Raw genomic sequence first — 16,083 nt, forward strand, 5'->3', positions numbered from 1 at the left:
TTATGTACTATTGTTTTAATATTAGCATCAATAAAAAGAAATAAATTAAACTTAATTTAAAATTAAATATGTTAAAAAATATTTTTTTATTAAAAATACCTCAAAAATAGATTAAATATTAAATATTCTCATGCATTGCACGACTACATATACTAGTCTTATCTTATAAGAAGTAGTATTCTAACATTAAAAAAATTGATATGACACATTCTGGTATCAATATACATACTCCTCTTTTCTCAGAATATTTAAAAAAATATATTCTTTAGAATTATATGAAATTTGAGAATTAATGACTAAAATTTTACTAATTATCAATGATTCTAATAAATTCAATTTATATCTTTTTTTTAATGAATATCATCTTTAATTAATATGATTTGCAAACAAATTATATACACCTCGTTATTTGAATTAAACCTAATTTATCCTCCTAATATTTAAATGAGTAAGAATTTAAATATATATATTTTTTAAAATATTAAAAAAATAAAAAAATAAAACCTTTTTATTTAAAATTAAAAAATTAATTATAAAAAAATTAAATTTGGATAACTGATTTCCTCTAAAATCAAGCATAGGAGTATAGGACATATCAGCATTTCATAGTTGACTGTAGAACCAGTCTCATTTACTATGGTAGTTGTATCTTGACAGCTTCAATTGCTGTTCTCACTACGGAATTGGTATCCAATCCAATTAAATTAGTATCAATAAGCAATTCATTATTTTTTAATTACCAGAGAATTCAATACTCTAGGCAGGATGGGAATTTTGGGTAAATGAAAAATCCCAAAACCTTACCACTTTAGCGTAGAACTCGCAGTGGATAGGATAAGATAGGATTTAGATTTTACTCTAATTCTATCCGCAGATTAAAAATTTTTTTAACACTTTACTAATTATTCTATCTGTGAATACTCGCATCATAATATTTTTAACTCTACTCTACTCAAATCTACCCGCATTAAAATCAAATTTTTTTAATCAAATATAAAATTAAATCATTCCATATTTCATACATATTAATAAAATAAAAAATAAAAAATTAAATTCAAACTAAAATTAAAAATAATAAAATCTTAAAAAAATTCAATATAAAATTATAAATAGCATAATCATCAAAGTTTTCATAAAATTAAAATAACATAAACAAAGATAAATGTCTTGTTACTCTTTTTTAACTCCAAATTCTTGCAACATTATATAACAAATGTACTAAATTATTAATTTAAATGATTAGTTTAGTAATTATTTTGAGTTTTTATAAGGAGGTTGTGGGTTCAATACCCACTTCTTTCACAATATATATATAATTTTAAAATATATATTATATATAATATATTAGAAGTGCAGATAAGATAGAATAGGATATATTCTGAATTCACATTAGACCCTACCCGCAAGCAAACTCTAGCCACACCTTATCCTACTGACAGCAGGTCATGTAGACAATCCTACTAGATCGGGTTGGATAAGATTGAGTATCTGTAAATAGAATACATATTACAAGCCCTACTCCAGTATTGAGATATAATATAATTCAGATATACTGATGTGGACAAAAAAATAGAGCCTTTAAATAAAACTTTCTACAGCCATTGTTAATCTTCAAGAAACAATATAGTTCTTCCTGGTTTTCTAAGGGATCCTTCTGATTTAAATTGTAATGCTAAAGTATAAAATATGTTTAAAGATGAGAACAAAACAACGCGGATTTGGATTCTCTAAAGTTTGAATTTCACTTTAGAGAGTAAAGTGTTATCTCTCACCATTGATTTTATAGGTGGGACCAAGAATAAATATGAAAGAGAAACTATTTAAGGGTAGAAGATCACACTTTACTCTCTAAAGTGAAATTCAAACTTTAGAAGATCCAAATCCAAGCAACGCATATTTGGTTGTCAATTCATCATTCCACATGGAAAGACTTTTGGTAGTTAAACATGGGAAGGCTTGTGGACAAGCTATAGTTAGAGTTAATATTCAATTTTATCTCTAAAATTTAAGGTTGGATTCAAATTGACTCTTAAAATTACAATCGATTCAATTCAACCTCCAAAATTTATAAATTAACTCATATTAGCCCCTTAGCTGAGTTCTATAAATGACATATTGATTTTGCACGTTAACTTGTCAAGATTTGAATTCTTCGTCTAGATTCCATATGACTAAGACCTATTAGACTTCCTAAAAGCTTGATTGACTCTCTAACATCTTTATGAAGATGACAATAACAAGTTCAATTTAAAAATTTTGCGGCTCTAGGAGCAATAATCAAGCTTTTTGAACTCTAATAGATCTTGATCACATGAAAGTTAGGCAAGGAATCCAAATCACAATAAGTTAATATACCAAATCAACACATCGTTAACGAAGACTAGCTCAAGAGTTAAATGTGAGTTACGATTGTTAATTTCGAGGTCCAATTTAAGTCTACTGAAATTTTAAGTGTCAAATTGAATCCGAGTTCACATTTCAGGGCCAATAACTTGCCATAGTTACATATTCATAATCACATATTAAAATACAAACCCCCACTACTACCTCATTCACATAACAAAAGACAAACCAGAGCCACCCGACATCCATCATCAAGATTCCAGAGCAATTATATGTATTATGTAACAAACCCATAACTGGGGAGATAATCCAAAAATGAAAAACCTATAGTTGCATAGCCTTACACCAAGCCAAGAAACCATATACCAGCCACCCCACATTTTCAGTAACCACTCGCCAAGCCCGATGCCCTCTCTGTTCTCCTTTTGGCATAGCCATCAAGAGAACAAGGAGGACTATACTTTGAGACCGCTATACCAACCCCTGGAGTCCATCGACAACCTCGAAAACACCTGTAAAGACTGAACTAGAAGAATGACAAACACACACCAGATCCCACACATCAATAACTCAGAGCAACATCTCTCAACAGTACCAAATTGAAGATTCAACTGTAGTGATCATCAAAAAATCTCCTCCACCAAACAACAGCAGCAAAGTGCTGCCAAGCTGCATGCAAATGTGAAGTTAAACCCAGATGGTGAAAAGGAAAAATGTAACAAGAAATATAAGAGTGAAACTAAAAGGATTTAAGTTTAAGATAATTTTTTTGGCTAAAGAAAAGGTAATCTCTTGAGCTGAAATAAGACAATTCCAAAGCTTAAAACCAGTTGATTATCCAAGTAGTCATATCAAATCTTGGGTTCAGGTTAACATGTTTTTAACAAACATTAAATCATGAATGCATTTATAGCAACTTAAACAGAATGAGATGCAACAAAGGCATGAATACTTGTCACCAATATAAGCTAAATGCTTTATCAAATTTTTACATTTGATTTATCTTAATCTAAAGTTCAAGAATGCCGAATTCATATCATAAGAAATTAACAAGAAAGGTAATTCTGGAAGTTGACTTCAATTAAGGAACAAAAACTTGACTAGGTTAACGAAAATATTTTTACCAAAAAAATTGAAAATATAAATGACGGGGCCCATTTGTTGAAGGATTTATATTCAGCTTATATTATTCATCATTTTCCTTCCAGAAATCCAAGAATTGTTCGTTTATCTATTTTTAATTATATCCATTATATTCTTTCATGAAATTTTACAAGACCAAAGAAATATAACATGTGGGACCCTAACATATTATTCCTTGTTGATGTGATGTAATGTGAGATGTATTTAGGGATTCCACAGAGAAAAGCAGTATTGGTGCCAATAGCTCTGCTATAGCGTTAGATCTTTATGATGATGCAGAAGTTAACCTTTTTTTCACTGTAGAGGTCATCATTCAGAACATATTGCTTACTTTGGAGAAGTGGTTTTTGTTTGTGCTCACCAAATCGCTAACTCTCCTTTATTGTTGAACAAGATGTGAAACTTATACCATGTGATAATCCTATCCCGTCCCATTAAAAATGGGTTGACTCAGTTTTCAAAGAGAAGTGAATACAAACAACAAATTCTTATTTGTCTCACTATTCTAAACTCTGGTTACCAGTGACCACATGGTGCACCACTGTCTTACCTTGAATCACATCAATGGTTAGAAATTCAGAAATGTCCCCTTTAAAATGGAACCTTAGATACCCATTCAGGGGTTATCTCTTGACAGTGTTTAATTAGGCTACATTTTTGTAGGCTGTGATTTTGCTAATTTACAAAATTTGTGTTTCCTTTTAGCAACTCAATTCTCTAGATGCCAAATCTATACCAACACTTACAGTATGAAACTATGAATGCATTTAAATTAAGTTTTGTTCGAATGTGAACAGTACTTATTCACTGCAAATGTTATCATGAATTGGAAGTTTTATAGGCTGATTTCAATTAAAGGAGCTCTTCTCTTAGCACTTCTAGAAGTAAATTATAGCCTATCAACCTTAGGGTTGTTTCATAAGAGTTATCAGATTGTTGCATTCAAACCTTCCATAACAATAATTAAAGATACTACAGTCTACATTTTCTGCCTAGTGAGCTCACACTTCACAGTACCTTTATCCACGACAACCCTCTTCCAACTTAAGGTACTCAGTTTATTTCTCACACCATTGCAGGCAAGCTGGCTTGGTTGGCTCTGACCCATAGTTGTGCATTCCACTTAATCATAATTTGGGGCTCAATTATGTTATGATTCATTATTGGGTGGCGAATACTGTTTTAGGCAAGATGGGGCACTTATCTTATGGTCTAGTGGCAAACTATTTTGTATGACTGCACACTGGCCAGCAAGTAATTTCTGGACATTACTAGCTATTTTGTCACCTGCTCTACTTCTTGTTAACCATGCCCATGATAAAAGGCATTTTCATTTGAGACTTTACACAATAATAGCAAAAATTGAGGTTCAGATCTATGCACTGTTTCTGGTGCAAGATTCCTGAGAATTTTGGAAAGAAAGTAATGCCTGACCAGTGATCAAATTGCAATCATTTTCCCCTACCTCTACTTCAACTTGTTGAGTAGAAAATAACTGAAGAAAGTAGAAAGGCATCATCAAGACAAAAAAAAGTGATCCAATAAACATAGTCAGTTTCTATTAAGGTTGAAAGGGTTTCTACTTGTTCCATAATATAGGAGCAGAAGGGTTATCTATCTTGTCATATTTTAGTGTTTAAGAATTACTTTAAGTTGCACACTTAGGGTGTGTTTATTAGTTGAGCTTTCAAAAAGGAAAGGAAGGGAGAGGCGGGAAGGGAGGGATTTGGGGACAGCATTAAGGGACTCATAATTGGATAGAAGCAGAAGAAAAGGATGTTTAATTTTATGGGTTCTACCATGTCATGCTAGATGAGTGGAACAGCGATCCTTGAGAAGGTCATTGCTTACATGGAAATCATCATGCAAATATTTGATTTACAGAAAATTGTCCACTTTCTTCCTTAGTTTTGTGTCATAAATAAACGAGGGTGACATTTTGGCTAAGAATTTTATATGAACTTTAACATCCAAAGCATGTCATTTCTGCTTTGGACATGAAAGATTGCTAACAAGTTTGCAATAAGCATGGTGCATCATCACATTGTGCACTAGATCAATCAACAGGAAAATTTAATATTAGTTTAGGATTATTAGTAAAGCATTCTAATAAAAAATTGTTTAGTCTTAAACATCCCACTTTGGCTCCTGTTTCTCTTTCCCCCAAAAAAAAATGTGCAAGTGCAGCGAATCCCGATGTGTCAGTGCAAATTGTGCCCCAAATTTGTTAACATTTCTCAGTACTTGTCATCAATCATCCAATGCTTGTTTGGAAATCATGAACTACTTAAATGTTTCCAAAGAAAAAGAAAAAGACATTGAATCAACAGGTAGAGGGGAGGGGGATGAATAAGCCATTGGATTTCAAGTTTCAGATAACACGCCTAAGATAAAGATCAACTATGAACATCCACCAAAGAATCAATCACTTATCATCAACGGTCATCTCATCTGGCAAAAAACACCTAAGCACCATTTCTACAATAATTCAATTATTCAATAGCAAGTAGAATATCAATATCGCTCCTCGGCGAGTGAATAACTGTCATTGCTGTTCCAATATACACCCTCCCTCATTATGAAAAATTGAAACACCCTTGGATAGTTGGATCAATGTATCTGGATACAAATACAACTATACAAGTACAAATAAAAATACCGATCCCAAAAATGTACCAAATTTCCCATTGACATGTAAACGGAACCGAGGGAGTACAATATAGGAACTGCTTAGAAAGCCAAAACCCTAGAAAAGCATGCAATACCACACAAAAAAGCAAGGAATCATACCAGCCTTGAAGAAAACCGGTATCATTGTGGTGATGATGATGATGATGCTCGCATTGATATTGGGGCTGAGGAGGATAACCGTCATTGAAATACCCTTGGTACCCTTGGTATTGTGGGGGCGGTTGTGGAGGATACGCCGCGTAGCCAGCAGGGGGTTGGGGTGGAGGCGGAGGGTAGGCGTGGTACGACGGTGGCTGCGGGGGTGCTGTAGGGTATCCGGGCGGCGAGTACCCTTGTGGCGCAGGATAAGGAGTTCCGTACCCTGCATGAAGGAACAAATTAAAAGAATTATCATCGGAATCGAATACGTCAGAATTGTGAATTTTGAATATCTTAAGAATTGATATTTAAAAATTGGAAAGATTAAAGTGTGTAGAGGAGTGTGATTTGTTCAGGTACCAGGGGGAGGGTATGATTCTTGGGGAATTCTCTGGTAATTGCTCATCTTTTTTATTTTATTTTTCTTTTGGTTCTGGGATTGGAGGGAGGGAGGGCTCTCTGCTCTATCTGCTGTTGCTGTTGCTGTTGCTGTTGCGTGCGTGAGAGCGAGGAGAAAATGGAGGAATGTTCCTCTCAATTGTTAAATAATCAGTTGTATGGACAAATAACCAGCTGCCAAGTGTTGAATAAAGAATTAAACATAATATTATATAATTAATTGAATTTATTATTTTTAGTCATATTTTAAATATTAAATTCTGATAAAAAAAATTTTAAAAAAATTAATCATACCGGATAGCAAGAAATAAAGTCGATTTCTTAACTTATATCTAAAAATCATAGTTCAACTTAAAATATTTTAATTGATTTTTTAATATAATACATATCGATATTTTATTTATCATTCATTCATTTGTATGTATAAAATTATTATATTACAATATTATATTAAAAATTTACTAAAATAGTTGCAATATATTTATATATATTAATTTATATTTTTTTAAATTAAATAACTAACTATCAGAATAATCAAATTTAATAGTAAAACAATCAAATTTGTATGTCATTAGTAAACAAATTATAAAAATGCTCAAATACTAGAAATCAACTATATCTTTGGTTTTTACCTATTTGTATATATTTATATATGTTATTTTATCTATATTTTAACAAAACAATGAATTATTAGAATAATAAAATTATTTATGAATATAAAAGGTTAGTTACAATTATATTTTCATATTTTTATTTGTATTTTAATAATAAATAAAATGTAACTTAATTATATTATTTATAATATTTAATTATAAAATGTTAGTCAAATTTAAGTATAATATTTTAAAAATTTGATTATAAATATAAATATGTGATCTTTTTATTTCAATATAAATTATTATAAGAGTGGTTAATTAGCAAAATTTTAACCTATAAATTTCACTCATGAAGATATGTACAAATTAAATGCAAGACTATTTAATGAGGGTGGTAGGTGAAATAAAAAAAAAAGAGAGAGAGAGAGAAATTAGCTTGAGAAAGCAGCCAACCATGGAGTTAAATCTCAATTTGGCCCCTGAAATTTGGCTTGAGACTCAAAATGAGCCCTACAATTTCATTAGCCTCAATTAGAACCCCCAATTTTGCAATTGTGGCTCCGGCTTGCCCCTGCTGTCATGTCCGTCACCGGAAAGCTGATGTGGCACAGTGTCATGACACGGTGGACTATACCAAAACGACGGCGTATGACTTCGCGCCCAAAGCCTATTAAAACTACGTCGTTTCACTTGTTTTGGTGGTTAAAATTCTCCCACTTCTCAGTACGACGATCATATTCTTCTTCTTCTTCTCCTTCTCCTTCTCCTTCTCCTTCTCCTTCTCCTTCTCCTTCTTCTTCTTCTTCTTCTTCCTCTTCCTCGTTTTTCCTGATGCGTTGCTGTGAAATCCAAAAGAGTTCCTTCTAGCAATTCTGAAAATCTGTGCAAACTTGGGGGTTTAGACAAGAGTGAAGAAACCAGAAGTACAAGTTCATACAGAGGTTACTTACAAAACCCATTGCTACCAATGCGCTATCTTCTACTTCTTTAACTTTGTTTGCTGATTTTTTCTGTATTTTGTTAATAAACTGTTGTGGTTAATGTGCACATGCAATGTAGGACTTAGGGTTTGATGCTGTTTATTTTTTTTAGTTTGCTACAAAGTTAGTTTTGTTGATGAGTGACATATTGGTTGTTTGTGGGTCTAGAATTAATGTTGTAATGGAAAGATTTGACAGTGGTACTTTTAGGACGGTTTCCTATGAATGTCGTATGCATAAAAATTAGTCTGAATTTGTTTGAGATTTCTTTGCAGATGGATGATCATATAACCATAGTATTTCACCATGGAGGTAGGTTTGTTACCAAGGAGGATGGTAATGTAGCATATGTTAGCGACAACATTGCTGAGTTGGTTGGATTAGATGAGGACACAATGGATGTGTTTTCAATCAGGGACTACTACAAAGTGTTAGGATATGATAACATTGTGGAATGTTGGTGGCTGGCTCTGGAAGGCCTCTGAAGACTGGGTTAAGAGCTCTTTCACATGATTCTGAGTTGTTGGAGATGTGTTTTCATGCGAAGAATAACCAAGGAATTGTACATGTTTACTTTGAACATGGAGTATCCCAACCAGAATTTGATGATGAAGAGGAGTGTCCAGACTTGTGTGAGATTTCTCCCAACCCCATGTCCATTCCCACCCCAAACCCAAATACAAGCACCCCCCACACCACCACGAAACAATCTACTATTGATTCAACACCCACAATCCCCAGTTCTAATGTAGTCACAAAATCAAATGTTGAGACTATTTCAGTTACCAAACCCCCACCCAATGCATCAGCTAATGTCCCAACAAAGTCAACAACCACGAATGAAGCTAAACCAATTACATCGCCAACTCATCCAAGCTCACCACTGCCAAGGCCACTACATCTAAGCCTAACTCATCTAAGTACACCACTGCTGCCCCCTCTACATCCAAGCCCAACCAATCTAAGGCCACCACTATGAAGCCCACTATCTCCAAGCCCAACTTATGTAAACCCACTACTGTCAAGCAAACCCAACCAAAGTTTCAGTCATCTAAGCCCGCAACTAAAAAAGTCACACCAAATAATAACAAGCCAAAAACTGCCAAAGCAACTACTGTGAAATCCACTCCCCCTGTGACCAGATCAGCTAGTAGATCAACACCTAAAGTTCAACAAAATGAACATAGTAATGAGGACGACAGCAGTAGTAGCAGTGATTCATACGAGAGTGCTGAAGACTCTCTTTATAAGGCAGGGCCTATTGATAGCTCAACTAAAACTGAGACTGACAGTGGAGGATTTGAAGTGACGAAGAAGAATCATAAGTTGAAACATGCATCTGGAGCTGCTTGGAGCAAGGAAAAACGAAAAATGCTATTGGAAGAAGATATCCTAATGGTGAACTCTGATGAGGAGGTTGACTTGGTAGATGTGTTAGGCAATAAAGCTGTTGCCCAAGGTGGAGAATATGATGCCTATGATCCATATTTTGCTGATTCGGATGGAAATGACTCCTGGCATTCTGAAGAGATGAAAACTCCCCCAAACAGCGAAGATGAGGACACAGTAGATGATAGTGATGATGTGTTCCCACAATTCAATGAGGGAGCTAGATTCGGAGAGTGCAACCTTCAAGTAGGAATGAAGTTCAACACTAAACAAGACTTCATTGAAGCGGTTAGAGAATTCACTATACAAGAGGGGAGGCAGATCAAATGGAGAAGGAATGAGAGCTATAGAGCAAGAGCAATCTGTAAGTGAAAAAAACAAGGATGTAAGTGGGTGGCTTATGCAAGCAAAGATCATGAGGAGACATGTTGGCAGATGAAGACATTTTATAATGATCATATATGTCCCAGAAAGAGCAAAAACAGAGCTGCAAATAGAAAATGGCTTGCAGGAAAATTAGTCAAGAAGCTTAGGAAGTATCTAAACCTGAAGCATGGAGAGGCAGCAACATATTTCAAGAGAAGATGTGACTTGGATTTGAACAAATCATCCTTGACTAGAGCCCTTACAGATGCACGGAATGTTGTATATGGTGATGTGGCTGCACAGTATTTAAGGTTGAGGGATTATGCGGAGACCCTTCTTAAGAGTAATCCTGGATCCACCATTAAGATCGGTGTTAGTCCTCAACTGGATTCAGATCCTATTTTTGAAAAAATATATGTTTGCCTTGACGGATGCAAGAAGGGATTCAAGGCTGGGTGTCGACCATTAATCGGCCTAGATGGAGCATTCTTGAAGACACAGTTTGGAGGACAAATCCTCTCTGCAGTTGGCCAGGATGCTAACAACCATGTCTACATCATTGCTTGGGCCATAGTGGAGATAGAGAACAAAGAGAACTGGAGGTGGTTTTTAGAGCTACTGGTTGATGATGTTGGTGAACCAAATCATGGATGGTGCATAATGTCAGACATGCAGAAGGTAAAACAATTTCATTTTATGTAATTTTCCAAACTTGCTGAAAGGTTTAATTGAGTTTATTAAAATATTTAAGGGGTCTTATTGAGTACATTAATATATTTTGAGGGGTCTGTTTGAAGCACGATATTAAAAAATTGAGCGCTGCAGGGGCTTATACCAGCAGTACGGGAGGTTATGCCGATGGCCCACCATAGGTTCTGTGTCTGGCACTTATGGCGAAACTTTAATAAGAAATGGAAGGAGTCGGAACTTAGGGGTCTTTTATGGGAGTGTGCTAGAAAAACTACAAGGCATGGCTTTCAACAGAAACTGGAAAGGATTCGGAATCGAAGTGAAGAAGCTTGGGCTTACTTGGACAAATGGCCTAAGGAATCATGGACCAAGGCATTCTTTAGGCATGACCCAAAAATAGATAACATCACAAATAATGCATGTGAGGTTTTTAACTCTAGGATTAAGGAGTATCGGGCAAAACCAATTATAACACTTTTGGAGGAGGTTAGGATGTTTGCAATGAGATCAATTGCAAAGAACAAAGTGAAATTAGCCAATTACATAGGTAAATTACCCCCAGTTCAGCATAGCAGACTACAAAAGATTAGAAAAGAATCTGGAAAGTGGCTTCCTATTTGGAGTGGAGATGAACACTATGAAAGATTTGAAATTCATGGGTGGCCGACTAACATGGTTGTTGATTTGGGAAAGAGCATATGTACCTGCAGATTTTGGCAAATAACAAGTGCATCTTTCACTAACTTTAACTACTTAGACAAATTGTTGCTAATATATGTATTTGTTTATGTCATTGTATAAATTTGATTAATATATATAGATTTGTTTTAGTTGTTGAGCCGACTGTTACTTCCATAAATGTGATTAATATATATCGATTTGTTTACGTTGGTAATAATTTATATTAGGAGTACATTTTTTTTCATATGAGATTTTTTTCATTGATTAATATATGAGTTTATTTATGTTTTTGAGCTTATTGTGTAATAAGGAGTCATATAAATTGTAGGTATGCCATGTGTTCACGCATGTGCTGCACTATCACGGGTAAACAAAGATCCTGAAGACTTTTGTCACAAATGGTTGACTATGGATTCTTATAAGGCTACATACTTACACTCATTGAATCCAATTCCAGGAGAAGCATTATGGGAAAAATCTGTATACCTTAAGCCTCTGGCTCCTAAAGTAAAGAGAAAGCCAGGAACTTTGACAAAGAAAGAAGAAAAGATGCTGATGAGGAACCTTCAGGAAGTAAAAAATAAAAAAGTGCAACTAAGTTGAATAGAAAGTACAAGCAGTTCACTTGTACCTATTGTGGGACAAAAGGCCATACTAAAAGAAGTTGCAGTCATAGAAAGACTGACGATGAAGCCATTGCTGAAGCTACTGCAGCTGCTGAAGCTGCTGCTGTTGCAAATACTGGTGAAGCTGCTGCTGTTGCAAATACTGGTGATGCTGTCGATGTTGGTGCTGATGGGCATAATGGGAATACTGCTAGCAATGATGGACATGTTGCTAATGATATTGGAAATGATGCTGATAACAATGCTAATAATGATACTGCAGCTTCAGAGGTTGAAATCACACAACCCAGTTATTCACAACCATTGATTAATGAAGTGGTATGACTTTCCAACTCACTTTAAAGCAATAAACAATAATTATTCCTTACACATTTCTTTAGTAGAACTGACTCGTTATCTTGCAGGTTGCTCCACTTGTTCCAATTCAACCTACAAGGCCAAACAAGTTGCCCCCAAAGAGAAGATCTCAACACTCAACTGCTGCAAATATGGATCCAATGTAGGGAGCAAGTTCTGGGACAGCAGCAACATTGGCAGGGGTCATGAGATTTGTCCCTACGCCAGGCTTCATACCTCCAAGGAAGAAGTGATGAGAAGCTTTCTGTTTTGTTGTATTTAACTATGTTAAACTTGGGTTCATCTTGATGATTGTATTTTGGGATTAGTTTATGTACAAGTCAGAAATAGTAAAACTGATATAGAATGTTCAAGTTTGGATTTCAATAGTTGGTTGTATTTTGAATGGTTTTAATATTTTGTATAATGATGATACTACATACTTCTCAATGCTGATGATTGTTATAACTATCAGTGCTAGTATCACCATGTTAGTATAACCATTTATCTTAAATTAGGTGTTTTAATTGCAACTTGATATGTACACGTTGAAGACTGTGATAATATTCAATATCACCATGTTAGCCAAGTTGAAATTGAAACTTGCATATCAGTTATTATAATAATTTATGTTCAATTAGATGCTGTTTTTTATGGCAACTTCATACCACTACATTGCGAAAATTGATAACATTCAACATTATCATATTAGCCAACTTGAAAATAACACTGGCAAAAACTGATGTTTAACATATCTATTGTATTCAACTCAATTTCAATTCTACAATCAGGAACAATTTCACATGGTTTATTTTCTTACAACTAAGCCATAACTAATACACAAAACCACAATAAAAAACACAAGCAAACTTAAAACACAGTTCCATATTTTTAAAACCCTAACATCAACTTCCAAATCCCTAATTGTCCATCTTAAATTCATTTTCCAATGGTCAACATCTCTTGCAGAATCAACTCTCCCAACAATGGTTTCATCCTCTTCATCTGCCCATACGAAAAGCCCACACCATTTCTTTCCTGCGGTCTGCAATGAAACCAAGAAAATTTTTTTACATAAAATACAGTTAATAACGAGGTTCCAATAAGCTCCCAGGATTCAGCAACTCACATTGTAGTTTGGGCAACCAAAAAAAGGTCGCTCAGGATTGGCGTCTGTACCAGACCAACGAAGAACAGGGTGCATCCCGAATCTACACCATTGAGGAAGCTTCCCTGCTCTGATGCGATTGGTGGTCCTCGCCCAAGTTCCATGTGAACGTGACCTATTTGAGCTCCCTGAACCTTGACTGCTGCTCCCAATCATCCCTATGAAGACGATGATGAATTATCAGTTTAGGGATTTTGAGCCATTGTTTAGGGATTTATTTTAATCGTAGGGGCCAAATTGAGGCATAAAATTCTATCTCTAGGTCATGTAACTGTTAGCAATCCCACTCAGCACTTAATAGGCCACGTGTAGTTCACTGTGTCATGACAATGTGCCACATCAGCTTTCCGGTGACGGAGATGACAGCAGGGGCAAGCCGGAGCCACAATTACAAAATTGGGGGTTCTAATTGAGGCTAATGAAATTGTAGGGGTCATTTTGAGTCTCGAGCCAAATTTCGGGGGCCAAATTGAGATTTAACTCGCCAACCATGTCATCTTATATTCGGATAAGCAACCTTAATATATCCACAGCATTACATTCTCGAATACTCTTTAAGCGTGCAGTAATAATAATAAGATAAATATGAGATTTCTCTCCTCTCTTCTGTATACGTTCTTTATAGTTTCTATTACTCTGTCTTTTCTTCTGAAGATGAGCACCAACAACAAGAAGAGCTAGAATCATGAATCTACACCATTGTCTTCATCTTCTCCATCTACTGTACCAAAGTGGGGGACACACATAATGGAGAAGCCAGCAGTGCCATGTAGCCACCCAGACAACAAGAAAGCAGCAGTGGAAGGTGCACCAAGTGATGAAGAGCCTAGAGTTCAGTATTACCATCAGCAGCATCCATCTGTTCAACATAGTCTCCTTGAGAAGCCTCCAAGTAGAAGCCCCATAGAATCCACTGTAAAGAATAAAAGCTAAATGAGAGGGAGTGCTACTGAATTTAATGGCCAAATTGATGAGCTGATCACTAGTGACGGGGGATTAGCTAGAGACTCTGAACACGTCTCAGATCATACGAAAATTCGGGGAAGAAGGAGAAGAAAACTCACTATTATAAGGAGGTTGGAGGATCACATTTAGGAGAATGCTGTGTAATCTTTTCCTTCTGTCATTCTCTAAATTTTCTCTCTGTCTTCTATTCCTTATTCCCTTTTTATTCTTGATCTAATTTTCCTTTCTTTCTTCCCATGTTAGGTATTCATGCTACATTGGACCTTGTTGATTTCATGCAATTTTCTCCACTCTTTTATTGCATAATTCCTTATTATAGTTACTAGGAGTTATAATTTGTCTTTTGTTCACTATTTCATTCTTCTATTTCAGAGTTGTAATACTTCCATTGAAGATACTATACTGTGTTACTGCAATTGAGTGATTATACAGATTTACACCCTTCTATTTGGAGCTTTTATTGGCCATGGCGGTGGCCGATAACACTTGTATGAAAACTATAGAAGAAAACATCAAACGATTGTTCCAGATAGTCGAATCAGTATCTAAAGAAGGAAGAGCTGAGCACGCTTGCGTCATGGAGGCTGTTAGAAATAAGAAACTAAACTGGAGAAAGAATTTGTATATTATTTAGTGTATTTAAGTTGTCTATTCAAGTTGTCTGGAATGATACAATATAAAGGGTATTTAAAGGTACTAAGAGAACTATAATAATAAAGACGTAATTGGCGCGATTTTTTACAACCACACTACTTACCGGCAAGTGCACCGGGTCGTACCAAGTAATACCTTACGTGAGTAAGGGTCAATCCCACAAGAATTGATGGATTAAGCAACAATAGCGTTTGATAGGATTAGTTAGGCAAGCAGAAAATGGTTTTGAGAGATTCAAAGAGCATTAAATAGTATTTTAAAAATTTCAGAAAGCAAGCAGCAATGAGTTGGGAATAAGATATTTGAGAAAGTAGTTAAGGTTTAGAGTTATCTAATTTCCGGATTAACTTTTATTACTAATTAATTTAATCATGCAAGATTTAATTTCATGGTAAACTATATGTGACTAGACCCTAATTCCTTAAACCTTCTTAGTCTCCTCTAAATTTCATAAATTGCCAATTCCTTGGTCAATTAATTCCAATTAGAGGGTGATGATCAATTTCTAGTTTATATGCCAAAAGAATCCTAATTATCCAAAAATAAGGGAATTATATGTCACATATCCCATTAAATACAAACAATTAGAAATTCAGTATAATATGTTTTCAAGCTGTTGTTCAAGTAAAGAGCTTTTCCAAGTTTTACAAAAACTCAATTAGAACATGGGTCATACTTCCATTCCACCCATATTCATAAAATAAAGAACGAAAATAATTATTGAAATATAAATCTAAACATGAACTAAATTAAAAAGATCCAACGAATCAATCCATGAAAATAGACAGAACTCCTAACCTTAACAATGAAGGATTAGTTGCTCATGGTTTAGAGAGAAAAAAATAAGGGTTCTGGTAACAATGTGTACTCAATGTACCGAGTTCCTATTTATAACTAATCCTAATAGATTTAAAATC

General features: G+C 34.8%; 1 protein-coding gene across 1 annotated transcript; it reads right to left on the bottom strand.

Moving 5' to 3' along the window:
* Nucleotides 1–2,445: 2,445 nt before the first annotated feature.
* Nucleotides 2,446–6,835, bottom strand: LOC107494703 (cysteine-rich and transmembrane domain-containing protein WIH2). Its single transcript, XM_016115737.3, has 3 exons — nucleotides 6,676–6,835; nucleotides 6,277–6,538; nucleotides 2,446–3,012 (listed from the first exon to the last, which is right to left on the bottom strand). Exons 1-3 carry the CDS (start codon nucleotides 6,719–6,721, stop codon nucleotides 2,967–2,969), a joined length of 354 nt encoding a protein of 117 aa, XP_015971223.1. The 5' UTR covers nucleotides 6,722–6,835; the 3' UTR covers nucleotides 2,446–2,966.
* Between the last annotated feature and the right edge of the window lie 9,248 nt (nucleotides 6,836–16,083).

Source organism: Arachis duranensis, chromosome 6 (genome assembly GCF_000817695.3).
Source record: "Arachis duranensis cultivar V14167 chromosome 6, aradu.V14167.gnm2.J7QH, whole genome shotgun sequence".
Lineage (NCBI taxonomy): Eukaryota > Viridiplantae > Streptophyta > Magnoliopsida > Fabales > Fabaceae > Arachis > Arachis duranensis.